The 27,923-nt window shown below is 47.5% G+C and overlaps 2 protein-coding genes across 8 annotated transcripts; one reads left to right on the top strand and one right to left on the bottom strand.

The window, feature by feature from the left end:
* ACP2 (acid phosphatase 2, lysosomal) lies at nucleotides 1-8,719 on the top strand. 7 transcript variants are annotated; one of them, XM_036892023.2, is made up of 11 exons: nucleotides 3-215; nucleotides 801-896; nucleotides 1,220-1,306; nucleotides 2,336-2,515; nucleotides 2,621-2,719; nucleotides 2,799-2,888; nucleotides 3,222-3,354; nucleotides 4,014-4,096; nucleotides 4,210-4,316; nucleotides 4,436-4,611; nucleotides 6,364-8,719. In XM_036892023.2, exons 1-11 carry the CDS (start codon nucleotides 102-104, stop codon nucleotides 6,495-6,497), a joined length of 1,299 nt encoding a protein of 432 aa, XP_036747918.1. In that variant the 5' UTR covers nucleotides 3-101; the 3' UTR covers nucleotides 6,498-8,719. The 7 variants fall into 7 exon arrangements, with proteins under 7 accessions (XP_036747921.1, XP_036747918.1, XP_036747924.1 ...); XM_036892025.2 differs by having other exon boundaries at nucleotides 7-215; nucleotides 2,363-2,515; XM_036892026.2 differs by lacking the exon at nucleotides 801-896 and having other exon boundaries at nucleotides 1-215.
* On the bottom strand, nucleotides 7,729-27,184 carry DDB2 (damage specific DNA binding protein 2). The gene is given in 12 exon segments (XM_057507696.1): nucleotides 7,729-7,798; nucleotides 8,081-8,124; nucleotides 8,270-8,431; nucleotides 9,891-9,985; nucleotides 9,988-10,029; nucleotides 10,345-10,522; nucleotides 10,613-10,712; nucleotides 11,938-12,086; nucleotides 24,967-25,158; nucleotides 25,513-25,582; nucleotides 25,584-25,632; nucleotides 26,770-27,184. Coding segments are annotated over 12 exon segments (1,278 nt in total). The 5' UTR covers nucleotides 26,897-27,184.
* Between the last annotated feature and the right edge of the window lie 739 nt (nucleotides 27,185-27,923).

The following is a 27,923-nucleotide window of genomic DNA, read 5'->3' as shown; positions in this document are numbered from 1 at the left end:
CGAGAGCGCTTCCGGCGGTGTCCGTACGGGTGAGTCCGGGCGGCTGCTGCAGGTGCCGCCCAATGGGTTCCAACCTCCTTGCAGCATAGACTGCCGCGGTGATGGCGGGCGGACGGTGTGGCTGGAGCCGGGCGACTCTTCTCCAGCTCCTTCTTGGCGTGAACATGATGGTGATGCCATCTACCCAGGCTCGGAGTCTGCGTTTTATCACCTTGGTAATGAGAAATGGGGTCGCCAAAAGACTCGCCACAGCTAGAAGGGCACAGGCCTGCGGGTGGAGGGGGAGCGGGGCTTGTGCCGGGCTCGGGGGTCTGGAGGAGGAGGAGCTGGTTTAGGAGGAGGCAGTTGGCTTGGAGGGTTGGGTCGCTAGTGCGGAATCGCTGTGGAGCCCTGGGTTATTTGGGGTGGGTAGGATGTGAGGTGTTTTATACTAATGGGTAGGTCTGGTGAGTCTGACCTGGGACAGAGATGTTGTCCAACAGTTAACAGATTCACCCCTCAGGAAGCCTTTAGTGATCGATTTTTCCATTTCCCCCACCATCTGCATTGCTTTATTTCTCTTTCCTTCCCACCTGTACCTTTGGCTTTGCCTGTGGTCTCCAGTGGCATTGCTTAGCCAAGTTAGAATCTCTACAACCTGGAAGAAATCACTGGCTTCTTAGTTGGAGTCTTTTGCAGTGGGTAGGATTAAGGCTTCCCAGAAGGAGTGAGGCTTCTTAACCCCACATGGGGCAGAGATGAATTCTGTGTCCCCATCAAGGACCTTTCCAACCTGTAAGCAAATCACTTTCTTTCCTCAGCTGTACCGACATGGAGACCGTTCGCCAGTGAAAACATATCCCAGGGACCCCCATCAGGAAGATGAGTGGCCCCAGGGGTTTGGTCAGCTGACCAAGGTGGGTCAGAAGCCAGCCCTTCCCCAGGGTGACCCGAAGAATGAGTGATCTCTAGAGTTCTACAGAACTTGCAGCCCCACCAAACTGCCATTTCCCATGTGGGTGCTGACTTTGACCAGATTTCTTAACCAAAAATATTACTTTTCTCTCTGTCCAGGACAGTGCCAGCCACAACTGGCCACTTAAATGACTTCTGGGGTCAGATTAACCCATTCCTACTTCCAGCCATGGGTAAACTTGGAAAACAATAGTGCCTAAGCCCTGTGGGATTTGTGAGCCATCCCTTCCCTCTGGATCCTCTTGACCCTTGGCTTTGATCACAGGAGGGAATGCTACAGCACTGGGAGCTGGGCCAGGCTCTGCGGCAGCGCTACCAGGGCTTTCTGAATGCCTCTTACCACCGGCAAGAGGTAAGGCTGGGAGCTCAAGAGGCAAGGCTGGGAGCTCAAGAGGCAGGGGGAATGGGGTACACTGTCCTCAGGGAGCCTAGGGTGAGGCTGGGGACTCTGGTCTCCTTCCATGCATTTTTGGTTACAACTGCAACTGTAGGATAAGATATCCAAGAGCCATCTAGAACAAAGCCCTTAGAGGCTGAGTTGCCCCTGCTTGACTGGGAAGAGGCAAAACTGATCAAGTATCCAAGCTCAGACTTAGGGAAGGGCCTGGCAAAGTAGTTTCTGAACTTGCCATCCAAGACACTTACTGAGTACCTACCAAGGGCCTAGCACTGTGAATATAACTGATGTACCACCCAGATATGATCTCTGTCTTTGTGGAGTTTAGAAGGTACTGAGGGTGACCAACGATAAACCCACAAGCAATAAATGACAGGGAAGCTATGCATAGAAAGGGCATGCCAGGGAAGATGGGCAAGTGTGCTGGCTCATTATAGCCTTCTATCCACCCCTGGGATGCAGATATCTGTTCCTCTGGTTACCATTGTCAGCCACAGCTGTTTCAAGAGACTCTGGATGTTATTCCCTTGAGGGCCAGCTCTAGCCTGGTCTTGCCCTTACCCACAGCTTCCTCCTCCCTTTTCACAAGCAATTATAGCTGTTCTGCATCTTCTTTCCTCTCCCTGGTTCCTAAGCCAGTTTATAAAGGGAGTGTGATGGGAGACAGTTTCTGCCCTCAAGAACCCTCATCTAAATAGGGAGACAGGTGGTGTTATAAAACCAAGACCTGATAGCCTTACTGACTGAGCACTTTGGACTGGAAGGGGTGGTTGAATGAAAGCCATTCCCACAGTTCTTCACAGAATGATGACAGCTAACCGCCAGCTGTGTGTTTGGGTCTGCTGGGAAGAGGGACGAGGAAGGTCAGAGATGGGGGAGGGACAGAGTCATGGTGGGTTTAAAATTTGCTGGATAACCGTCAAAAACAGGTTCTCCCCCTGGGGCCCCACCGAAGGCCCAGTGCTCCTCCACCACTCTCCACAGGTGGTGCTTGTGTCATCACCTCTGCAGGTGTATGTGCGGAGCACAGACTTTGACCGTACTCTCATGAGCGCTGAAGCCAACTTGGCTGGACTCTTCCCTCCCAATGGGAGGCAACGTTTCAACCCAAACATCTCTTGGCAGCCTATCCCGGTCCACACTGTACCCATCACTGAGGACAGGGTAAGATTGGCCAGTCCTTCCCCAGAGGGGTGAGGGGAAACTCTGGCCATGGGCCTGCTATCCATGACTCCTTCTTGGCCTCTGTTTCCTCTCTTTGGCCTGCAGCTGCTGAAGTTCCCATTGGGTCCCTGTCCCCGATATGAACAGCTACAGAACGAGACCCGGCAGACACTGGAGTATCAGAATGAGAGGATTCAGAATGCAGTGAGTGGGGCTGAGGTGGAAATCAGCATACAGTCCTTTCCTCCGGGGTAGCACTGATCCCCTGATCCATTTTTCTTAGCAATTTCTGGATATGGTGTCCAACGAGACAGGGCTTACAGACCTGACACTGGAGACCATCTGGAATGTCTATGACACACTCTTCTGTGAGGTGAGCCCGCTCAGGGTCCCCAGTTGAGCATCCTTCTCTCACACCTCAGCAAGCTGAGGCGACCACGACAAGTAGGACATGGAGCCTGGATGCCATTCCCACTGGGGAGGCCCAGGCAAGCCACTTGTGAAACAAGGGAACTTCCTTCGTGGGTGACCAAGAACCTCAGAGTGGGAAATGGTTTATTGTGTGTCAGCAGTTCTTACCCCCTCCACCCCGAGCTCTCGTGGTAGCTGACTCCGTTCTGCTGAGGCATCTTTTTATGCCTGAGCTGCCTGGAGAGGCTCTGGCTTAGGCCCGGAAAGCTAACCTGCCCGCTGCTGCGACACACAGCAAACACACGGGCTGGTCCTGCCGCCCTGGGCCTCACCCCAAGCCATGCAGCGCCTGAGCCAGCTAAAGGACTTCAGCTTCCGCTTCCTCTTCGGGATCTACAAGCAGGCAGAGAAGGCCCGGCTTCAGGGGGGTGAGTGACAAGAGCAGCATGTCGCTCCCCTCCTCAGGACCCTACAGCATTAAAAATCTGCTATTGAGGGCTTCTCACACTTCTCCACCTGAAATGTTCTCTGCTCTTTCAGAACCAGACCCCCATTAGTCACCAAAGTCTCTCCAGTTCTTCAGGTACTTAGCACGTTTGTCACTGTACAGATGGCCAGGTTGTCATGCTTTTCTGCCATCATATTCTTAAGTTTCACCCATGTCAGAAGACCCTCTGTACCCTAAATGAATACCTACCTCCAGAGAACTGCTGGGGTCCCTCTGAAGGCTGAGAGAAGTGCACATGTTGTGTTCTGGCGGGAGCACCTGTGGGAGTGCCGCCAACAGACCTTTGGCATCTCAGTGGTTTTCAGAGCCACCCTAGCCTAGACCTACTATCTTAAGTTTATATTTATTCCAGACTGAAGTAATTCCTCAAACGTGGGTAGGGCTTCATAGCTCATTTATAAATGGACAGGTTTCTACATCTGTGCTGAGATATGTATAGATATCTCATTCTATCTTGTGCCTGAAGAGTTCTCTGTGCTACTGATCAGACCTGGACTTGCAGAGGTCGAGAGGACCGATAGGTCTGATCCTAAGCCAGTGATGGCTGCTGCTGCTGACACTGGGGATTCTTTCCTTCAGGAGTCCTGCTGGCTCAGATACGGAAGAACCTGACCCTGATGGCGACCTCCTCCCAACTCCCCAAGCTGCTGGTTTATTCTGCGGTAAGCTCCCCTACTCCCCTGTGTGCTAATGACAAGCAATGAGCTGGACTTCTGTCTTCAGTGCCTGGGGGTGCAGGGGAGCACTGCTGATGGGGAGTCCATCTCCCTGACAGCACGACACCACACTGGTTGCTCTTCAAACGGCACTGGATGTCTACAATGGTGAACAAGCCCCCTATGCCTCCTGCCACATATTTGAACTGTACCAGGAAGATAATGGGTGAGTAGAGCTACCACTGTGTCCTCTGGACAGGCTCTTGTGTGGTGGCTGTGAGTAGCCCAAGGACACAGTTGCAGGCCTGACGAGCAGCTCGCATCTTGTCTCCTGTCAACTCTCAGGAATTTCTCAGTGGAGATGTACTTCCGGAATGAGAGTAACAAGGCACCCTGGCCACTGATCCTACCCGGCTGCCCTCACCGCTGCCCGCTGGAGGACTTCCTTCGCCTCACGGAGCCTGTTGTGCCCCAGGATTGGCAGCAGGAGTGCCAGCTGGTGAGCAGTCCTGCAGACACAGGTGAGCTGCTGCCTGCCTCTGTGCTAGTCATGTCCTAGAACAACTTTCAGATCCACAAGTCTCAAGAGAGCTGTCATACTTGCAGCCTCCTTCCTGCATCCCCTAGACTGGGACTTCTCCCCTAGATCCTTCCCCATGCTGAGACCGTCTTCCACCTTCTGCCTACTCCTCACCCTCAGGAGATGCCCCTCCCTTCCTATATCACTGACCAAAAGAAGCAACCAGGAGGGTACTGTCTCATTCTCTCACCACCACCTCTTCCTGCTTACTTGCAGGTATAAACTGCTGCTTAAGGCCAAGCTCTTCACTGAGGGGCCATCTCTTCTCACCTCCACAGGGACCTCTGCCTCTGATGTCTCTGTTTTCTCTCTACTGGATCCGTCCCATCTCAGAAGCCCAACAGAACCTCTCAGGCCCCATCTTTTCCCAGCTACCTTTCCATCTGTTCCCTTTTAGAGCAGAACCCTTCAGAGTTGCCAGGACCCTGGTTTTGCTTTCTGGCTGCACGTTCTCTCAGACTTACCCTTGACAGTACTTTGAAGCCGCTTTTGTTAAGGACCAATGATTCCCTTACTAAAATCAGTGGCCAGTTCTTAGCACCTGTTCCCTCTTAGCAGCAGTGCACATCTGGTCGCTTCTTCTTGAAACACAGTCTTGGCCGCTCTGGTTTTTCCCCTTATAGGGAGCTTCCTACCTGGCTCCTCCTCCCCGCCACTGAACAGTGGATGGCACAGGGCTCATCCTGGCCCATTCCCTGTCTATGCTCACTCCCAAGGTGATCTTAGTGTCGTATACCATCTCTGTGTTAAATTCTGTCTTTGTAGGACCTGCAGATTCATGACCTTTTCTCTGAGCTACAGACTCACATATTTAGCTGCCAACTTGGGGTCTCTACATGGATGTCAACCAAGACATCCCCGAGTTGATGTATCTGAAAACAAATGCTCTTCCTCCTAAATATGCTCTTCTTCAAGGTTTCCCCATCTTAGTAAATGTCGCATTCATCACCTAGTGGCATAGGATAACCCTGAGTTACCATGAATCCCTCTTTCTCAGAGCCCACATCCGTTTGGCTAGCGGATGCTACCAGCTCAACCTCTAAAGCACACGCTCTCACCTCCCTGGTCCAATCTACCTCATTTCATACCTGAAGTACCAAAAAGCTTCCTAACATTCTTTTTGATTCTCTTCTTGTCTCTACCAGTCTCTCAGCATAGCAGAGTGAATTTTTTAAAAACATTAATCAGTTTGCATTGCTACCCTTCTCCGAATCTTCTAATTGCTCCCCATCACACCAGGAAAGAAATCCAAGTTGGTCACCATGGCCTTCCAGGCCCTGCATGGTCTGGGCCTCTGCTCTCATCTCCTACTTGCCCCTTCCTTACTCCGCTCTGGCCGTACTTTCTCGCTGATCTGAGAACACGCCAAACTTTTACCCACACCAGAGCCTTTGGTACTTGCTTCCTGCATACCCATCCTCTCTGCCCTTGCCCCAGAACACTCTTCTCTCAGATCTTTGTATGTCTCACTCTGATTCCAGATCTCTGTGCAAACTGTCACTTCCCCAGATGCCTTCCCTGACTGAGCTGCTTCTCATTCTTTTCCCCTTTCCTTGCTTTGTTTCTCTTTATACCATCTGTCACTAACCCATGTATGTCCCATTGTAAGAAGAGCACCTGCTATATGGCAGGTATTCAAATATTGAATGAACACTGACATGACCTCTCTCTCTCCCTCCTGCCCCATGCCCAGAGGTGATTGTGGCCTTGGCTGTGTGTGGCTCCATCCTCTTCCTTCTCATAGTGCTGCTCCTCACTGTCCTCTTCCGGATGCAGGCCCAGCCTCCTGGCTACCACCACGTCACAGATCGGGAGGATCATGCCTGACAACCACTCAGTCCCCTTCCTTCTGCCTCCTAGGGGAGGTGAAATGGCCTTTGCTCCTGACTGTTGCTGCTCCAGGCACATGGACAGGAGACCCTGGGCTGGGCCTGCCTCTGATTATCCCAACCTAGATGAACAAGTGGGGCTTGGCTTGGCCCATGGCACCTTATCACTCAGCATTAATGTGCCTTGTGTTTACCAAGTACTGTGTTGGACACTGGCTTTCTCCAAACAGAATTTGCCTCCTCCATGTCTCCTCAGGACCCAAAGTATAGACAAGTATTCAAGTTTCACTGAGGACCTAGGATAAAAATGAAGGATCTGGTACTTTACCTGCCTCATACCCCATCAAACCCTGCTCTTTCTCTTTCAGCAAGGAGTATTTGGCAAAGGCTCAGAGGGCACAGTCTGGCTTCTCAGTGTTTATTTTAGTGGGAAAAATTGCACAACATTCAGGGTACGAACATCAGCACCAAGGACCCAGATCACCCAACACCCAGTCAGCCAAGTTTTCCTTTGTCCAGCTGAAGCCACTGTCAGCATCAGACATACTGCTTTGGGTATCTGTCACCCCTGCAGCTTGAGCAGACCAGAAGAGGGGTTGTACTTGGGAGGGGATGGGGGGTAGATGATAGGGAAGTGAATTGTGGGACACAGTCATGAAACTACAATCCCTCAGCTGGGCTGGGGCCTCCAGGCACCTGAGGTAAAAACAGGTTGAGAGCTGGATAGGTCTTAACTGTGGTCCAGAACAGGAATAAGGAAGCATCCAGAAAATGTAAGTTTTGGACTTCTAGTGCTGTTTCCGTGCCTCTTCACTTGGCGGCTCCAAGGAGCCCTTTGACCAGGTCAATGCTAGAAGATGCACTCACAAGCTCAGTTGGGTAGTTTTATTGGCCATGTCAGTAGTGAGCACATATCAAAAACCACTACCTGATCACTCTGCCACTGCACGTCAGACAGGAGAAAAGTACCTTGGCTCCAGGAGAAGCTTGGCTTCAGGCTAGATACAGAAGGGACCCTTGGGGCAGCTGGGTCACCAGCTATGCAGGTTTCTGGAGCTAAGTCCAGAGCAGTAATGTGTCCCAGCCCCATAGTGTCACGTGCCCTGGTGTTCCTGCTCCAACCCTAAGACTTGGATACCTTTGGCCCTTTACACATAGCTGCGTCTTCTCATGGGACTTGTTGGCATGTGGTTCCAAACCCTCGCTTGGCCCACACCTTCAGGAGTGTCTCATTTCTGCATCCCAGCTTCTTCCTGGCTCCAAATGAGAATGTGATAACCTAGGAGGAGTGAGACCAGTCTGACTTGCATCTTCCATTATCAGTCTCTGAGAGCTTGAGGCTGGCTCAGGGAACCTGGGACTCGGGAAAGAAATACCAGGAGACTGGACAACAGCAGGCATTGCCATGAACAGGATAAAGTAGGAGGGATAGAGGGCCCAGGCTGAAGGGTTCACAGTCTCCTGGCTGTCTTCTTGACTGACTACTACCCTGGGGTGACTGTGGCAGGGCTAAGCTGAGATTAGCCTGCACTGAACCTTTGGGAGTAGGGTTGGGCTTGGCCAGTCTGAGATGCAACCTACTTCACGCAAGCCAGCATGTCCCCCATGGAATTGAATTCATTGAGCTGCAGAGATAAGGGGATAAGCATGAGGGAGGGGTGAAGATACTGGGAAAAGGGTACAGAGGACTTAATTTCTGGTCATTTTTGGTCAATAAAGTAGGTTGAATCCCTGCTTCTTCCCATCATCATTTGAGGGCCCAAGCCTTACTGAAATAATACCAGAAGATTCTGGGTCATAGAGCTGATACATCATCTTCCCTGAGCTTCCATCAAACACATCGATTGTCCTTAATTCATGGGATGTACAACTTTTGAAATTAAGATCTGGGTATCGGCCCACAATGATGAGGTTGCACCGATGCCAGGTTGCCTAGGAGATGGAAAGGCTGGTCACAAAAATAAATGCAGAACACTCTCAAGAGAGACCCCAAAATCATTCTTTGCCTCCAACAAAAATGGTTACTATAGTTGTCAACTGCTTAATAACAGAGGTAAGACCCACATGAAACTATAATAGCCATCACTTGCATATGTGCCCACCATTGCAAATGTTTAATCCCCAGCTGGACTCCTTGGCCCTTAGGACACACACCTTCAGGCCTTTTCTCTCTTTTGCATTTCCTGAGATTATATCAACTAATAAATGTTTTAACGTCAACCTAAGCCTACAAGTTACCAGTAAAAGGCCTCTGGTAATCAAAACCAAACGGGACATAAGTTATGAAGTGAGTCTGCTACTATCCTCCTCCATCAACATGGATGATGAAGAGTTGAGTAGAGAATGGCCCTTGTCTGAAAAAGGGGAGGAAACCTATGTCCCCAGATTACTCCACTCACAAATCTGGCAGTTATTGGAATGACAGAACTAGATGGGATTTTCCTAAGAAAACTTCTCAAGGAAGTTTTGACAGAGGAAAGACATGGTTAGTAGGAAGGAAAGAGTGGTACATGTAATGTCTTGGAAATAAGTCACAAGTCACACCTGGGAAGCTAAATTGTCCTGGCTGGATATCAAGTGGGAGAAGAGGACAGATGGGTCAATGACAACACTAACTGGAGAAGGACCCTTGATGTTATTAAGGGCTTGGATTTGACCTGAAGTAAATGGGAGCCACTCTAATTCTAAATCATCACTGGATACCGAGTTTACCAGACGCTAGGCATGGTGCTCGCTTTCGGTGTACTGACTCATCCTTACAACCCTGTGTTTTTGGTGTACTGACACATCCTTACAACCCTGTCAGGTAGCTACTATTCTCTCTTTATAGAGGAGGAAATAAAGATCCAAAATGTAAATAATCGCTCAAGGATTCTATCTCAGTGGTCTGCCTGCCTGAAGCTGGTGTCCCCACCTCTATGCTATACTGACCAGAGAAGTACAGGCAGGAAACCTGGAGGTGTGAAGAGGGCCTGTGGTTTGAGATGAGAACATAAGGCAGCAGCAGAACTGACAGAGTTCAGGCCGCTTGGGGGCAAGGGCAGGAAGGAATCACAAGACTTAGGGACTGAGGCTAGACATCATTAAGAAGGCCACAGTTTGCTCATGGATAAACAGCACACAGGTACCTGGAATAGTGTCAGGATCTTAGAAAATGCCCACAGTGAGGGCTGGGCCAAAAAAGACTCAGGAAAACAGCTTATCACAGACCTAAGACCCAGCAAAATGCGATTGCAGAAGTGGGACAGAAGGAGCAGAGAGAGCCAGGGGATGAGAGTACTTTGTTTCAGTGCAGGAAGACATATGGGATCAAAAGCTGCCATACCTGCCCTCTCCCTGGGCAGACCCGATCTATCCCCAAGATCACAGCTTCCTTCCCTCCATCACCTACCTTGATGGGTGTCAGGTGCTGGAAGTGTCGGTGAGGGTGCGGGATCAGGCTTGGAGGGCAGTCCCATTGGGAGGCAGAGTAAACTCGAACCTCTTATGGTCAGTGGTCAGAAGCTGGGTTCCATCAGGACTGAAGTAAGCTGGCAAGGGAAAAGCCCCTGAGCTGAAGGAGCCACAGGCCCCCCAGTTGTCCTGGCTGTCACAGGCCTCTTGCTGGGGCACCCTCCTTTCTACACAGGGTGGAAGAGAGGAGGTAAATCTGGGCTGTGAACAAAAACATTCTAGAAATAAAGCAGCTGATCAGGGCAGCTAGAGTAACAGATCCCAAGATACTAACTTGGTTGATGCTATCAAGGTGAAGGTTTGACCTAGTGGCTTCTAAACTAGAAGGGAAAACCCCAGAAGCAGTTGGGTAGGCAGAGTCTGCAGTAAGGATGAGGTCTAATGTATCACACCTGCATTGACAGGATGACCACGTGGCAGTGAGTGGAGGAAGCTGGATTTTCCTCTAACCTGGCACAGGTCCCAGATTTTCACTGTTCGATCTACAGGGGCTGTGGCCAGGAGCCAATCACAGCATGGGTTCAGGGCCATGTGCATCACTTTCTTCTTGTGCATCCTTAGATTCCAAAACTGCAGAGAAGGGTTCAATTCATGTGGGGTGCAGAACCAAGGCTGGTGGTAAGGAAAGGGATGGAAGGGCCTGGGCTCCAGAGAACACACCTCCCTGCCATCCATGTTCAGCAGGATCACATGGCCCACATTGTCTCTGGTGACCAGCACTTGGCTTCTGGCTGACACATCCAGGCTGCAAAACCAGATGCTGAAGGGAGAGACTGTGCTGTAAGATTCTTGGGGACAGAGGCAACATAGATGTCTAATCAGTATTTGTTGAATGAATAACTGTCCTGCCGTGGACCACCCCTTTCCCCCCAGTGAGGAACACTCAGACTTGTCTACAATCCAGACAGTATGGGAGTGATGGGGCCCCTAAGTTTGTACTGCTGGGCCCGGGTTCCTCAGCTCCTGAGAACCCCTGAAGCAGCTCAACCATAAGGCAAGTCCCCACAGTCCTGGGTTCTGAGGAAGACTCGTGTATTGCTCTCTCCCTTTACTGTCCATCCTTTGGGCCAAAGGAGATGACAGACGAACAGGGACTGCCCACTGTGTTCCTCAGGGCTGGCTGGGAAGGAGCTTCTGCCCCCTTCTGAGCATGAGGGAAAGCAGCATACATACCCAGCTCTGCTTGCTCTTTTTTTCCTGAGGCTACACGAGGATGAAGGGATTGGGTACAAGAGGTGCTTCAGGGAACCCATTACCCAGCCAGAGGAGCTCAGATTCACATTTTTTCCCTCAAATCCTTGAATCTTTGGTGTACTGCCTTCTGCATCTCCTATAAATATCTTTCAGAGAGCTTCCTGTAGAAGAATAACATGGAGCTGAGTCTATCCCGTTACCTGTCCTACCTGTGTATCTCATCCCTGTGGGGCAGCCCAGGGTAACATCCAGTGCTAGTCAGACCCCCATACCCTTGATTCCTTATGGAACAGTTAGCATCATGTCTCTGGCTAGAAATGACAAGCATTTTGTAATTTCTCCAGCTACTTGCCATTTGGGAGTCCAGAGTGCTTTATGGACACAGTTCTATCCTTAAACTTCCATCAGGGGGCTGGTCTGGCCATTACACTCCAGCGAATGTAGGGAATGAAGCCTTAACTTCTTAGTTTCTGTTTCAGACTTTTAAGTGGCTTTCTCAGCCATCTCCATGTTGACTTGTCCAGTGAGAATCAAGGTCTAACCTAATATAGGAATGACTTGCTGAAAACCTTTTCTTGCTGAGAAGAGCCGAGGCTCCAGAGCACCTCCCCAAAGCAGTAACCTACCTGGACCAGAGTAAGCAGCTGGAGAGTTGAGAAAGAGATGGAAGGGTGCAAAGTGGCTAACACCTTTCCTTTCCTCCCTGTGCCAGGTTTGGGTAAAAGAAATGTTCTCGCCAGAGCTACACCAAGAGCCTAGAAGCCTTTTCCCCTACTAGTTAAGCTACTCACTTGTAGGTGCCTGAGCTGGCAAAAACTCAGATAGTGTTGTCTGTAGAGTCCTGCAGCTAAGTTGTTCCCTCCATTGAGGAGGTGAAGAACAGGTTGGTATTGAGAGGGTTAGACTTCAGCCCAGTGATGCTCCTCCCTCCAGCTCCAATCTAACACAGGAAGAGAAAAGCCAGTGAGTGGTGGCCCAGGAAGAGGATGAGGCCTGGGCTCATTTACTCTGCATGAACAGAAAGGCCATCCAGCAGCACTTGGGCCCGGCCAGCTTAGATGCCTAGACACTAAGTGGCTCTCCACAGTGCTCTTTATTTCTTCAAGTTTTAGTTCTAATTTAAATTTTTTTGAATTAATATACATTTGGTTGTTTTTAGTATACAATTCTGTGAATTTTAGCACATAATATACAGATGTGAATAACCACCACCAAAATCAGGATGCAGACCAGTTCCAACCCCACAAAAAACACCCCCATGCTCTCCCGGTGTGGTCATGCTCTCTCCCCATTCCTAGCCCCCTGGAGGCCACTGATCTCCATCACTATGGCTTTGCCTTTGATAGACTATCATATAAATGAGTCATATGGTATACAGTCTTTTGAGACTGGCTTTTTTCATTTCATTCAGCATAATGCCCCTGAGAGTCATCCAAGTTGCTGTGTGTATGTGCAGCTCATCCCATTTATTGCTGAGTATTCCACTGTGTGTATGTACCACTGTTTGTTTATTGTATGTGCTCTTGTCAGAAGAGTTTCAGCTTGGAACAGTGGCAGGAATAGGAGGGCAGGAGTCATATCTGAGTTCCTTCCTACTCCTCTCAGACAATAATGATGAAAATAATCATGGTAACACAATAATACAATCTTATTAAGTGCTTACTGGCATTGTTTGAAAAACTTTATATCTTCTAGGGCTCCTCCTTATTTCACAGGCTGCTACCCCAGTCTCAAGGACCTCTGTAAGGTCTCTTACACAACTGCTTAACTCACGCAACATACTAACTGGCACTTGTCATTCCCTCCATAAAACATGGTGCCCATGGTCGGCCAAACGCTTGCTGCTAATAAGATAATTTTCAACCAGCTGAGATCTATGCTAACCAAGGGTTAGTTGTGTTTGTTCTTTTTATCTATCTCTCTCTCTCTCTATTTCTCTATCTATCTATCTATCTCAATCTATCCATTCATTTATTTATATAGGTCTAATTAATCTATAGTTACATCAGGAACATTGTTTACTAGACTCCCCCCATCACCAAGACCCCTCCACAAACCCCTTTACAGTCACTGTTCATCAGCATAGTAAGATGCTGTAGAATCATTACCTGTCTTCTCTGTGTTGCACAGCCCTCCCTGTGCCTTGCCACACATTATACATGCTATTCGTAATGCCTCCCTCCTTCCCCCACATTTATCCCTCCCTTCCCACTCATCCTCCCCAGTCCCTTTCCCTTTGGTAACTGTTAGTCCATTCTTGGGTTCTGTGTTTCTGCTGTTGTTTTGTTCCTTCAGTTTTTTCTTTGTTCTTATACTCCACATACGAGTGAAATCATTTGGTATTTGTCTTTCTCTGCCTGGCTTATTTCACTGAGCATAATACTCCTTCTAGCTCCATCCATGTTGTTGCAAATGCTAGGATTTGTTTTCTTCTTATGGCTGAATAATATTCCATTGTGTACATGTACCACATCTTCTTTATCCATTCATTTACTGATGGACACAGGTTGCTTCCATTTCTTGGCTATGGTAAATAGTGCTGTGATAAACCTAGGCGTGCATCTGTCTTTTTCAAACTGGAGTGCTGCATTCTTAGGGTAAATTCCTAGAAGTGGAATTCCTGGGTAAAATGTTATGTCTATTTTGAGCTTTTTGAGGAACCTCCATACTGCTTTCCACAGTGGTTGAACTAGTTTACATTCCCACCAGCAGTGTAGGAGGGTACCTGTTTCTCCACAACCTCGCCAACATTTGTTGTTGTTTGTCTTTAGGATGGTAGTGATCTTTACTGGTGTGAGGTGATATCTCATTGTGGTTTCAATTTGCATTTCTCTGATGATTAGTGATGTGGAGCATCTTTTCATGTGTCTGTTGGCCTACTGAATTTCTTCTTTGGAGAAGTGTCTGTTCAGCTCCTATGCCCATTTTTTAATTGGATTTTTTGCTTTTTGTTTGTTGAGGTGTGTGAGCTCCTTATAGATTTTGGATGTCAACCCTTTATTGGACCTTTCATTTATGAATATATTCTCCCATACTATTGGATGCCTTTTTGTTCTCTTGGTGGTGTCCTTTGCTGTACAGAAGCTTTTCAGCTTGATATAGTCCCACTTGTTCATTTTTGCTTTTGTTTCCCTTGCCGGTGAAATATGTTCATGAAGAAGTCACTCATGTTTATGTCCAAGAGATTTTTGCCTGTTTTCCTCCAAGAGTTTTATGGTTTCATGACTTACATTCAGGTCTTTGATCCATTTCGAATTTACTTTTGTGTATGGGGTTAGACAATGATCCAGTTTCATTCTCTTACATGTAGCTGTCGTTTTGCCAACACCAACTGTTGAAGAGGCTGTCATTTCCCCATCGTATGTCCATGGCTCCTTTATCATCTATTAATTGACTGTATATGTTTGGGTTAATGTCTGGAATATTCTGTTCCACTGGTCTGTGGCTCTGTTCTTGTGCCAGTACCAAATTTTTCTTGATTACTGTGGCTTTGTAGTAGAGCTTGAAGTTGGGGAGCGAGAACCCCCCCCCCCCCGCTTTATTCTTCCTGCTCAGGATTGCTTTGGCTATTCGGGGTCTTTGGTGGTTCCATATGAATTTTAGAACTATTTGTTCCAGTTCATTGAAGAATGCTGTTGGTAATTGATAGGGATTGCATTGAATCTGTATATTGCTTTGGGCAGGATGGCCATTTTGATGATATTAATTCTTCCTAGGCAGGAGCATGGGATGAGTTTCCATTTGTTAGTGTCCTCTTTAATTTCTCTTAAGAGTGTCTTATAGTTTTCAGGGTATAGGTCTTTTACTTCCTTGGTTAGGTTTATTCCTAGGTATTTTATTATTTTTGATGCTATTATGTATGGAATTGTTTTCCTGATTTCTCTTTCTATTAGTTCATTGTTAGTGTATAGGCAAACCACAGATTTCTGTGTGTTAATTTTGTATCCTGCTACTTTGCTGAATTCCGATATTAGTTCTAGTCATTTTGGATTGGAGTCTTTAGGGTTTTTATGTACAATATCATGTCATCTGCAAATAGTGACAGTTTAACTTCTTCTTTACCAATCTGGATTCCTTGTATTCTTTGTTTTTTCTAACTGCCATGGCTAGGACCTCCAGTACTATGTTGAATAACAGTGGGGAGAGTGGGCATCCCTGTCTTGTACCCGATCTCAGAGGAAAAGCTTTCAGCCTCTTGCTGTTCAGTATGATGTTAGCTGTGGGTTTATCATATATGGCCTTTATTATGTTGAGGTACTTGCCCTCTATGCCCATTTTGTTGGATCACTGGTTTCTAGGATATAGAACAGAGGGTAGAAAGGGATGAATTGCAAAGGGGCATGTGGGGGTCATGGATATGCTCAAAATTTTAATTTTGATGGTTTCACAGTTGTATATGAAGGGCCCCCACCAGTAAGATGGTGAACTTCCGGCTTCTCGTCCAGGTCCTCAGTTCCCGACGGCGCCACCTAAAGACCAATCACCTCTCTCCCCACTCCCACTCCCAGCACCTAGCCAGTAGCCACCAGCCCCGTAGAAGTAACACCACAATCACCCCATGCCCCTTCCTATATAACCCAGCACCTTTCCCCAATAAAGCGGAATTCTCCAGTGAATTGCTGCTGTGTGTCGCTCCCTTCCTTTCATTGGTGCTGAAACCCAGGAGACGGGACATCCCAACTGGGCCCCGTCTTCCCCCGACACCAGCAGCAGCTTGCCCTCGTCCTCTTTTTCCGGCGCTGGCTCCTCACACTCACCACTCCTCTTTGGCCTTTGGTAAGTTTTCCCCCAGAGCAGGCTGCTCTTCCCCGAGCTATCGCAGCACCATTGACCGTGATCTTCTGGCAAGGCCCTGATGCACGAGGACGAAGAAGGAACTCTCCCCACCTCCGGCCTTCACGGCTGCTGCAGACCCTCAGGCCCCCCTCCAACAGCCATAAATTGCCACCTCTGGCCTTCATGGCTGCAGCAGACCCTCAGGCCCCTCCTCCAACAGCCATAAACGAAGTGACTCCTTTGTGGATGAGAACGCTCCCTTGTCCACTTCCTCCTTCTGTTCTACCTGCCGAAATCCGTTCCGTCCGCCGAAAACTCCTAGTACTAGGTACCTCGGACTCCGGCACTCTGCCTTCTTAGAGAAGCCTGGGTGACGACCCACACTTCCTAAGAAACCGACTCATATACGAGTTTCCGCAGACCCCCAAGGATCATCGGGGACGCCCTTTGTCTCCTTGCGGTCTGTTTCCCAATCCGAGGATCTCCGTTCGTCTTCCCCTGTTTGTCTCCTTCTCTGTCCTTTAGCCATGGGAGCCTCCTCATCCCTCCCTGAAAGTTCACCTCTTGAATGCCTGCTCAAGCATCTAACTACCCTCTCCCTGACACCTGATATAAAACCAAAACTTCTCCATAAATACTGCTCCCAAGATTGGCCGACATACCCCCCAGACAATAACAACCAATGGCCCGCAGGGGGAGCTCTTGATCCTAACATCACTCGCGATCTCTTTACTGCCAGCACCTGAAAAACTGGAAGGAGATTCCCTATACTTTCCGCCTCCTCCCCCCGCACCCCCCAAGTTCTCCTAGCCTGCAAGCCGTCTCCCCCGCAAAAGCCTCCCGTTCACTCCCTTCCCCCTCCTCTCCTACAACAGCCCCTCCCCCTTCCTCCACCACCATCTCCTCCCCCACCTCACCCCCTTGCAGTTCAAGCCTGAGCCTTTCAGCCCCCCTCTAACTAAGTTCCAAGAGCCTCCTCTGTCTTTGCCCCCATCACTTGTTTCTCCCCCACAGACTGAGCCAGAACCCTTCAGTCCTCCTCAGACTCAGTCCCGAGGGCCTCCCAAAATTATCGCCCCCCCCCGAGAGGTAGCAGGATCTGAAGGCATCATGCGCGTTCACGTCCCTTTCTCCTTAAGAGATTTAGCCCAACTTGAGAAACGCCTAAGTTCCTTTTCCACTGATCCCACAACATATATCAGAGAGTTTCAATAGACCCTCCAGTCATACAGCCTCACACATCATGACATTTTCATGCTCCTGGCCAATACCCTCCTTCCTGAAGAGCATAGACGAGTTTGAGACCTCGCCCAACGCACGCCACCTAAACCCACAGGACTGACCCCACCTTTCCCCTGACCCCACTGCTGTCCCCGAACAAGACCCACACTGAGATTATAACACCACTGTGAGTCTCCGCTCTCAAGATATCTTCGCCTGCTGCTTAATAGCAGGTCTGAAAAAAGCAGCTCGTAAACAGTCAATTTTCAAAAGCTCCCTCCGAGTTCTTAGACAGACTCACTCAAGCCCTATTACAGTATACCAGCCTGGACCCAGAAACGCCTGACGAGAGACATGTCCTTATGACATACTTCCTAGCTCAAAGCTACCCCGACATTAAAGCTAAACTCAAAAAGTTAGAATAGGGCCCCGCTACCCCACAGGCTGAGATCCTAACAGTGGCCTTTAAAGTCTTCCATAACCGGGAGAAGGAGAAAGAATGCCGTAAACAAAAGGCTGATCAGGCCAATTTCCAAATGTTGGCCCAGCTGATAAAACCACAACCTGGGCACTCTTCTACAAACAAGCCCCGCCACAGGAGCTTTTTTCAAGTGCGGACAAGAAGGACATTGGTCAAGGGCTACCACCCCATGCCCCAGATGCCACAGAAAGGGCTACTGGGGGTCTGATTGCCCAGCCACCCAAAGGGGAGGCTGGACGAACAACCCCCATCCTAAGCCCTCTGTAGTGGGGCTGGCAGAAGAAGATTGACGGGGCCCGGGGGCTTCTCGCCTGACCATTTCCATCACCAAACAGGAGCCCAGGGTTACATTAATAGTAGACGGTCACCCCATCTCCTTCCTCCTAGATACAGGAGCCACCTTCTCAGTCTTGCGGGAATACCGGGGCCCTACCACGCCTGCCATTACTCCATTACAAGCCCCTCCGTAGCTCTATGTCCTCCTGCCTCTATCAAATTACGTAACCCCTCTCAGTATATCTGTCAGGCCCAATACCCCCTAACCACTTCAGCCCTCATAAGCCTCCAACCCATCATTCAAGATCTTTTAAACAAAATTACCTCAGACCCACTCACTCCCCATTTAATACCCCCATATTAGCTGTTCAAAAAAACCAACAGATCTTTCCACCTCGTCCAAGACCTTCGCCTCATCAACATGGCCATCGTCCCTATCCATCCCTTAGTCCCAAATCCATACACCCTTTTATCGCTGCCCTGCCTTGGCCTCCCGAGACCCCTCCTCCCAAGATTTTTTCGCCTTATCCTGGACGGACCCATACACAAGACATTCTGAACAACTCACTTGGACAGTTTTGTCACAAGGCTTCTGAGTCCACCTTATTACAATACGTGGACGATCTTCTACTCTGCAGTCCCTCGTGGGAACAGTCTCAACTTGACACTGCCTCCCTACTTAACCTTCTAGCTTCCAGAGGTTACCGAGTATCCCCCGTCAAAGCTCAAATCTCTTCCCCTTCTGTCACTTACCTCCGATTTCTTCTATCTCAACAAAGAAAGTCCATTACCTTAGACAGAAAACGGCTCCTCTCTGACCTGCCCGTTCCCAAAACCAAGACAGAAATCCTTTCCTTTCTAGGTCTGGCTGGGTATTTTAGAGCGTGGATCCCTAACTTCTCCCTGTTGGCAAGACCCCTATACGACCTCAGCAAGGGCCCCCCTGAAGAACCATTATCCTCCTCACCCCAACACTCCTTCATTAAGTTCCGTCGAGCCCTTGTGGAAGCCCCAGCTCTCCATCTTCCTGATTTGTCGAAGCCCTTCTCATTATACATTCATGAGAAGTCCAGTCAAGCTCTAAGAGTCCTAAGCCAATATTATGGCCCATCCTTTTCCCCAGTAGCTTATCTTTCCAAGCAATTAGACCCCACAGTTCGGGGATGGGCCCCCTGCCTATGGGCATTAGCCGCTGGACAGCTCTTGCAGAAAGAAGCTCATAAACTGACATTCGGGGCGCCCCTTACCATTCTGTCCCCACATCACCTAAAAGATCTCTTAACCTACAAAAGTTTACAGACTCTCCCTCCCTCCAGACTCCTGACCTTACTGTCCTCTTTCCTCCCTCCACCGAAATGTTCACTAGCAGCTACCTTTATTCTCCCTACCTCTGCTTCCTCTATGACCAAAAACAAGCCTATTGCAGGCGATAGCAAGACACCTACGGGGGATGTCCCTACAGGTCTTGCGCCATTCACTACATGAGTAACTCCCAGTACCCACAGTATTACTCCTCCAACCATTTCATGAAATACCCCAACGGCTCATTCTCCTTATCAATCCCAGATCCCTGGGACTCTCGATGGGCCGCCGGGGTCACAGCCTCAGTTTACTATGGGGGGTCCTTGACCCCCCACGGTACCCTTCACATCTCTCAAGAGTATGTTCCCTCTCACTCCCAGATCTCTCAAGTTGCATCAGATATCGGACATTCTGAAGAAGTCATTATCCAAACTCTTGATGGCACTTCTTCATCTTCTTATTTCTCCTACTCTTAGTTACAGCTTATTCAAGACACCACCATCTTTCTCAACCACACCCTCAACACCACCAATTGTTTCTTGTGCGCATCACTACAGCGCCCATTGCTGGCCACCGTGCCCCTTAATATTTCCAACTACTCCTTCCATGCAGAAGGACAACCCCTCCGCCCCCTGGCAGACATACCCCTATGAGAACCAGAATACGCAGATAATCTCACCATCCATCACTGTGTAGGCCCAGCTCCACCCCCCTCCAGCGCACTTCACTGCCTCTCTATCTACACCCCTACCTCCGGCTCTAAGACTTTCACTCAATCGGGACACTTCTTTTAGTGTAATGGCAGTCTTTTCAACTCACTGCCTCCCAACTCCAATATACCCTGCATTCTCGTCACCCTAATCCCACAGCTTACACTTTACAGCATGGCAGAATTTCTTGAGCTCCAACCTCCCTTGCCCTCACGCACAAAAGGGGCTGCTTTCCTTCCCATCATGGTCGGTATCTCTTTGACCACCTCAGCCATTGGGGCAGGGTTTTCGGGAGAAGCCTTGGGTCACTCTCTATGGGCAATTAAAGATCTCAACGCCAAACTTGAGGGAGCCCTGACATCCATTGCCGATTCCCTGGCCTCTCTCCAAAGACAGGTCACTTCGCTAGCTAAGGTCACCCTTCAAAACCGGCGGGCCTTAGATCTGCTTACAGCCGAAAAGGGCGGCACCTGTGTCTTCCTTCGAAGAAGAGTGCTGCTATTACATGAATGAATCCGGCATTGTGGAAACTGACATTACCAAACTCACCGACCTTGCTCCAGCCTCCACTCTGCTTCCAATTCCAACCCATTCTCTTCAATACTAACAAACCCCCTCCTTACCTGGCTCTGGCCCATTGCAGGCCCCATAATAATCATTCTTCTTGCCTGTCTCTTCTTACCCTGTATAATAAAGTTCATCAAATCCCAAATCGGAAAAATCTCTAATCAAACTTTCAACCAGCTTTTACTCAGGAACCATCAGCTTCTGGCCACAGAAGATCCCTCACCCTCACGTATCCTCCTCACCACACGCTGAGATGGACCCCTCTCTCCGCTGGAAGCTGTTCCTGGAAACAATGGCCACAGACGCCTAGCTTCTGGCACCCATATCCTCTTGGCACCATTGGAATCAACAAGTCCTCGACCTATGGTTACAGGGAACCTTCATTGATTTCCAACCTGAAAAAGCCCACATCTACTCGTCCTTACTGTGGGGAGTCCTATCAACCCTTTCCCCCCAATCCTCAAGCCGTCACTCCCTTCTCCGCCCCCGTTCAGCAGGAAGCAGTCAGAAAGAAAGCAACGTCCACAACCCCATAGAGGAGAAAGGGGGGAATGAAGGGCCCCCACCAGTAAGATGGCGAACTTCCGGCTTCTCTTCCGGGTCCTCAGTTCCCGACGGCGCCACCTAAAGACCAATCACCTCTCTCCCCACTGCCACTCCCAGCACCTAGCCAATAGCCACCAGCCCCGTAGAAGTAACACCACAATCACCCCATGCCCCTTCCTATATAACCCAGCACCTTTCCCCAATAAAGCAGAATTCTCCGGTGAATTGCTGCTGTGTGTTGCTCCCTTCCTTTCAGTATACATGGGTCAAAACTCATCAAAATTGTACACCTTAACTCTGGGCAGTTTATCATACATCAATGATCTCTTAATAGAGATTTAACAAAGCAAAAAGACAACTGACTGTATAAAGCAAATTTAATAATATATTGTGGGGTTTATAACATAGTTAGAAGTAAAATGTAGACCTAGGAGAGAAGGAAGGAAATGGAGGTAAATATATAGTTGTAAGATTGTTACAGTACACCTGAAGTGGTATAATATTATTTGAAGGTTCATTATGATAAGTTAAAGAAGTATATTGTAAACCTAAGAGCAATCACTAAGAGAAAAGTATAACCAATAATCCAACAGTGAAGATAAAATGGAGCTATAAAAAGTACGCAACCAAAAAGAAGGCAAAATAAAAAGGAAAGTGGAACAAAGAGATGACACAGAGAAAGATCAAAATAACAAGATGCTAGATTTAAACAGAATCATATGTATAATCATATTAAATTTAAATGGTCACTCCAATTAAAAGGCAGAGATTGTCAGGTTGGATTTTTTTTTAATGCTGTTTATAGGAAACTCATTTTATATATAAATACACAAATAGGTTAAAAATAAAAGGTTGGTAAAAGACATACCATGCAACCACTAAGCAAAAGGCAGCTGGAGCGCCTATATTACTATCAAAGAAGATTTCAGAACAAGAAATATTACCAGGGATAAAAAGACACATCTCACAAAGACAAAGGGGTCGGTTCATCAAAAGGACATAATTCTAAACATGACAGCACCTCAGAACAGTTTCCAAATGCTTGAAGTAAGAACTAAAGGAAAATAGAGCCATCCTTTTAATAGGAGATCCAATATTCTTTTCTCACAATAAGTGATAAAAGACAAAAAATCAGTAAGGATATAGAATATTTGAACAATACTATCGACCAACTTAACCTAACTGACATTTAGAGAATAATCCACCCCAAATCAGCAGAATACAGTTATTTTCATTGCACATGGAACATTCTCTAAGTCTACATGCTGGGCCATAAAACAGGTTTAAAATGTAAAAGAACTGGAATCATATTGTTTTCTGTTCACAACTGAACTAGAAATCAGTAATAGAGATACCTCAACAATCCCCAAATATTTGGAAATTCAACACTTTTCAGAATACCCCATAGGTCAAAGAAGATATCATAAAGGTTTTGGAAAATAATTTGAACTGAATGAAAATAAAAACAAAACCTGGGAGATGCAGTTAAAGAAATACTTAGAGGGAAATTTATTGCATTCGTTATATCAAAAAAGAAGAAAGGTATCAAATAATCTAAGATTCCACCTTTGGAACTAGAAAAAGAAGAGCAAGTTAAACCCAAGGTAGACATAGGGAAGAAAAAAATACAGCAAGGTCAATGAAAAAAAAAAAAAACCAACAGAGAAAATCAGTGAAACTAAAAGCTGGTTCATTGAAAATATCAATAAAATTGATAAACAGAAGATTGATCAGGAAAAAGAGAGAAGACACAAATTACCAATATCAAGAATGTGAGGAGGATATCACTATAGATCCTAAAGACATTAAAATAATAACGATAATAAAATGGAATACTATGAAAAACTTTATAACACTAAATTCAATAAATTAGATAAAATGGACAACTTAGACAAATTACTTGGAAGACAAACTACCAAGCTTATACAAGAAGAAAAAAATAACCTAAATTGACCTGTATTGATTTAAAAATTTGAATATATAGTTAAAAACCTTCCAACAAAAAAAGTCCAGCCCCAGATGGTTTCACTTGTGGGTCCTATGAAAATTTTAAGGAAGAAATAGTACCAATTCTACACAAATTATTCCAGAAAATACAAGAAGAAGGAATACTTTCCCATTCTTTTTATGAGCTCTGCAATACTCTGATATCAAAACCAAAGGCATTACAAAAATGGAAATTATAGGATATTAAGTGGTCATTATCTGGTATGATATGATTAAACTAGAATAATATCTAATATAATAAGTAAAATACAACAGATTCTAGGATAGAATACTTATGTAATAATCTAAGTAGAAGTATGGGCATGTGTCACAGTGTATACAGAAGGATGCCCAAAATGGGGATTTCAGGTAATACTTTATTCTTTATACTTTTTTCTGCATCGTTTGCATGTCTTATGATAAGCATAGATCATTTTTATAATGAGAATTTTAAAAATTGTCTTTATTTTGAAAATGTAGTATGTGTTCCCTTGCCAAGGGCTTGATAGATGTAGAGGTCAGAGCCAAAATCAGATGACTAAAGCAACATGAGGCTCTGCTGCATCTCCGGTCACTGGTCTCAAATCAACTTTCAGCTGTCGGTATCTGGGAGTAAAAACAGTTCTCCAGATCACCACAGCCTTCTGCTCCAACCTAGCTCCCTGCTAGTCACAAAGTTCAAGTGCCCACACCAATCTCCACAACAGTGTAAAGAAACTGTTTTTTTACAGATAAAGAAACTCTGATATCATGAGACCTAGATTCTTGTACATCAACATTTCTAGTTTGCTACTGACCCAAGCACCTTACATCATTCTTTTATCTGTTTGGCTTCCTTAGGCGTGTGAGTTTGTGGTTCCTACACTTAACCCAGACAGATGAATGGAGAAACAAAGAGCTTGAATGGAGAGCTCTCTATTGAATGGAGAGCATCACTTTTCACAGTACAACCCTCCAACATCAGCTCCCAGATGGGCAAGCTAAGGGTCTTTTCTTGGATGAAGGGGCCAACAGCCTTTCCCCTCAGCAATTGGCAATAAACAGTAGCACAATTAAGACCATCCCTCCCTAAAAGGCTCTATGCCAAGCCTTGCCCCAAACACACATTGCCTTTTTTCTTCTTCTCTCCATTTATCTGAATACTGTTCTTCCTCACTCCTCACTCATCCAGGGAGCCTTCTCTGTCGACACTTAATTTGCAAGAGGTTCTTCCTTCTCATGTCCTGTAGCAAAATGCTACAGTTATCTTGTATGTATGCATGCCATCTACCCAGTTACACTTCAAGCCCCTCATCCATTCAACAAATATAAAGCAATTACTCTAGGCCAAACATTGCTCTAGGCACTGAGGACACCAGAAAGACAAGGTCCTTGCCCTTCTTCATGGAGCTTACCTTCCAGTGGGCAAAGAAATATGAATGAGTAAAACTTTCAGACATTGATAAACACTGTGGGGGAAAGTGGAGCAGAGGGATGAGAAAGGGAGTGACTGGATGTGGTAGAGACTACTTTATAGACAGTGGGCAGTGAAAGCTCTTTGAAGAAGAGTATGAGCTGAGACCTGATTGGGAAGAGGGAGCCAGCCATGAGAAAACCACGGGCAAGAGCACTCCATCCAGTCAAAGGGAATAGCAAGTACAAAGACCCTGCTACCAGCATAGAAATCACTAGTGTGGTTAAAGCATAGAAAGTGAGGAAAAGTGGTACAAGGTGAGGTCAAGAGATAAGGAGGGGCTTAGATTCGATTCTAGTGGTGACTTACTGGGGCAGGGTAGAGGGGAGTCAATATTTTATACTTTCTAACATTTTAAGGGCAGGCACTCAACAAAGATTCGAGTATCATCACCATTTACTTGTTTGAAAATACTTTGGTCCCAATCATCTTGTTAATGGATGACTTCATTCCTTCAACAAATAGTTCTTCAGCACTATTGTCTGGCACAGGGACTGCTCACCCCTTTAATGAAGATGGGTTTGTCCTTTATGCAGAAGTTCCAGAGCATGATATCTCCCCCTTTGGAGCCCACAGCCAGGGTGCTGGGGTGAGCTGGGTGCCATGCCAAGGATGTGGCCCTCCTGTCAAAGGGGGCAGCCTTTTGGAATATCCGGTAAGAAGCCAGAGAGTGCAAAAAGGACTTCTGGAGACCCTGACACAAAGAGAAAATAATTAATCTGAATTAAAACCCAAGCCCTGGGTAAACTGCCAACCTCTGCCTCTTCCATAGATGAGCCCTAGGGCCAAGTCCTCCCACCACAGGGAAACGAACTGCCCGGTTCTGCGCATGGAACACATTGGCAATGGACATGAAGTAATCTTGGAAAGCAAGGGGGCAGAGTGCATCTCAGCTGGGACCTTTACAGCACAAGACTTCTACCTGGCTGAGTGGGTTGTCAACCATTCTGACAACCCTCTGAGCCAACTCAGCATCTAATTTTGGAGCAGCCAATAGTTAAAAGGCACCATGCAAACCACTGAGCACTTCAGCTGGGGAATGCCTCACCTGCTATATTGATGGCCAGGCAGCTTTGCCCAGTTTATGGTGGTGGAGGGCCCTGAAGCAGGGCCTGCAGGCTAGCCAGCCCTGCCCAAAGGCAGCCTGAGTCAAACCTTCTGCTAGAACCTGCCAAGCATAACAGACACATCCTGTCCTTTCCAATCTCACTCAAGAAAGGGTTTTCTGCTGAAACCCCAGAAATCCTTGTTGTTTTATTTGGCATAGCCAATCTCTTGCATCACTTCTAAGGCCTTTCCATGTGGTCTGGTCCGTCTCACCCAGTATAAGAAATAAATAATGCATAGGAGACTCAGACCCTTCTCCCAAATAATAATTATGAAGTGAAATTAAATATGATCTTGCAAGGTTCCTGAGAGCTGAGCCGAAGAAACACACAAGAATAAAGTATATGCAGAACTCTTCCCAGTTTGGGTTGGAAAACTCATGATAGAGTTGGGTGACAATTTTGAAATCACTTACAACACACTAAGAAGATTTTAGGACAGCATAGTAGATAGAGTGATGGTTTGAGAAAAGAAGTCTTTCAATTCCATATTAAAATAATCTAAAGGTGACCAGTTGCTGGCCCCAAGTCCAATCTGTTCTCCTGGAAACCAGCAGGATCCAGAGTGTCTGGCATGGTTCTAAATTAACTACACTACTTTTGGGGAGGTAGATCCACTCAGAATAAGAATAAAGATGTATTTGAGGATCTGATTTCTATGAATCTGTCTCTTGATAACCAATTCTTTCTTTCTTCTCATGGACAAAAACATCTCAGCAACAACCCTCTGCTCATCTTTTGAGTCTCTGCCACCATACTCCTCATAGGCTCAACTCCCGATAAGGCTCAGAATGAGTATTTTAAGGAAACTAAGGGCGTTCACAGCTGAAAGCAAGGACATACAGCTAATAATCATGACTATGGACACTCAGCGCACACACCACCAGTCAAGGTAGAATCACTTTAAGCAGTGGTCAGTGTGTAAAAAACCCTGATACAAACAAGGACATTGAAAAGTCCCTTAAGTCTGATGTAATGGAGCTCATCTGCCTTTCTGTCACCTGAGGGTGTTTAAGCCCAAGCTCTATGGTGTCAAAGGAACTGCAGACAAAACGCACAGCCTTTTGTCAAAATGCAGACAGAAAGCATCGGAAACTTGGGACAGCCTCGGGAACCTGTTAGCACCCATCCCCCACTCCAGCCTTCTGCGTGAGAACCCCAAATGGCAGAATTACTAAAGCAGCAGGCGCAGCCAGTACCGGGGCCATTCACATGGAGCTGCTTGGCCTCGGGGTCCAGCTCCAGGGGGCTTCTGCTCCTCCTGTTCCTGGTGCGCAGAACCACCTCGGAGGTCCTCTGGGTTTCTGGGCGTTTCCTGGGAGCCATCGCGTCCTCAGTGCTGTGAGTATATGCCCTATGCCAAGATCTTGACGAGAAGACTGAGAAGAGTAGGGAGAAGCAACGCGGGAACCAAGGAACTAAGCCAACTTCCCGCCAAACACTCTCACCACTTTCCCATTGGCTTCTAGCTCAGGCCCCGCCCCTCTCGTGGAGGCCCCGCCCCTCCGGTAAGGCGGGGGCACGCTCGGAGACCTGGGAAGAGTGAGAGCGGCGGAGACTCACGGACTCCCTCGGGAAGGGGTTGTGGTCTACGTGTTGGCCTGACCCAGTCCCAGTCAGCTGGCCTGCCAGCAGTAAAGATGGCCGCCAGGGCTAGACCACCCAACCTGAAGCCTCTTCAGAAGCGGCGTTGCCGCGCCTAGGATTGCCCTCGGGAGACTAGGTGCTAATCAAGACTTTGGCTCCTCCTTCCCTGCCTTTTAATTGGTGACTATGAGCCCCGGCTCTAGGATTGGCTGATCCAATCAGTGGAGAGACAGCCTCGTGATAAGCTAGCCACTTTGTTGCAATATAAACTGTTTGTCCTGCCCTCCAGCTTTGGCGTCTGTGTCGAGTACGTAAATCTCTGTGCCTCCATCGAAACTCAGCTTCTCTGCGGAGTGTAGTTGAAACTCGCAGCTTTATCTAAGATTTCCCCAGACCTGCTGAGAGTCCACCTAGCGAGCAGACTGGGGCAGTGAAGGGCTGTAGGGCATGCCGGCTAACCCGGCTTTAGGTCTTGTGCCTTCAGCCAAAATCTAAGGCAATGAGCCTCGTGCGTGAGGCTACGCTCTCTCACCCAACCCGAGAAAAGACAGTTGGATGCAACCCACTTTTTGCAACGAGTCAGGCAGGAGCTGCAGTTAGTGGGGGACTGCTGGGCCTTTCATTCCACCAGCTAAGCCAGATGCCAGGTGCTTTGGGAGGGTGAGAGGAGACAAAAATGTACTAACAGTAGGTCCTGCACTCAAGGATAGGTTGGGACAGAAGACGTTTCCAAAAATAACTCTTGAAAAGAAATGAATGCTTCAAA

The sequence above is a fragment of the Manis pentadactyla genome, chromosome 9 (genome assembly GCF_030020395.1).
Source record: "Manis pentadactyla isolate mManPen7 chromosome 9, mManPen7.hap1, whole genome shotgun sequence".
In the NCBI taxonomy this organism is placed as follows: domain Eukaryota; kingdom Metazoa; phylum Chordata; class Mammalia; order Pholidota; family Manidae; genus Manis; species Manis pentadactyla.
Note: the sequence above shows the minus strand (reverse complement) of the source record. Positions and strands in the feature narration are given on the sequence as shown.

Coding starts and splice junctions, on each gene's coding strand:
- ACP2 (XM_036892023.2), top strand. CDS start 102: ATGGCGGGCGGACGGTGTGGCTGGAGCCGGGCGACTCTTCTCCAGCTC. Junction 2,889..3,221: donor ATGACACACTCTTCTGTGAG/GTGAGCCCGCTC, acceptor TGCGACACACAG/CAAACACACGGGCTGGTCCT. Junction 3,355..4,013: donor GAAGGCCCGGCTTCAGGGGG/GTGAGTGACAAG, acceptor TCTTTCCTTCAG/GAGTCCTGCTGGCTCAGATA.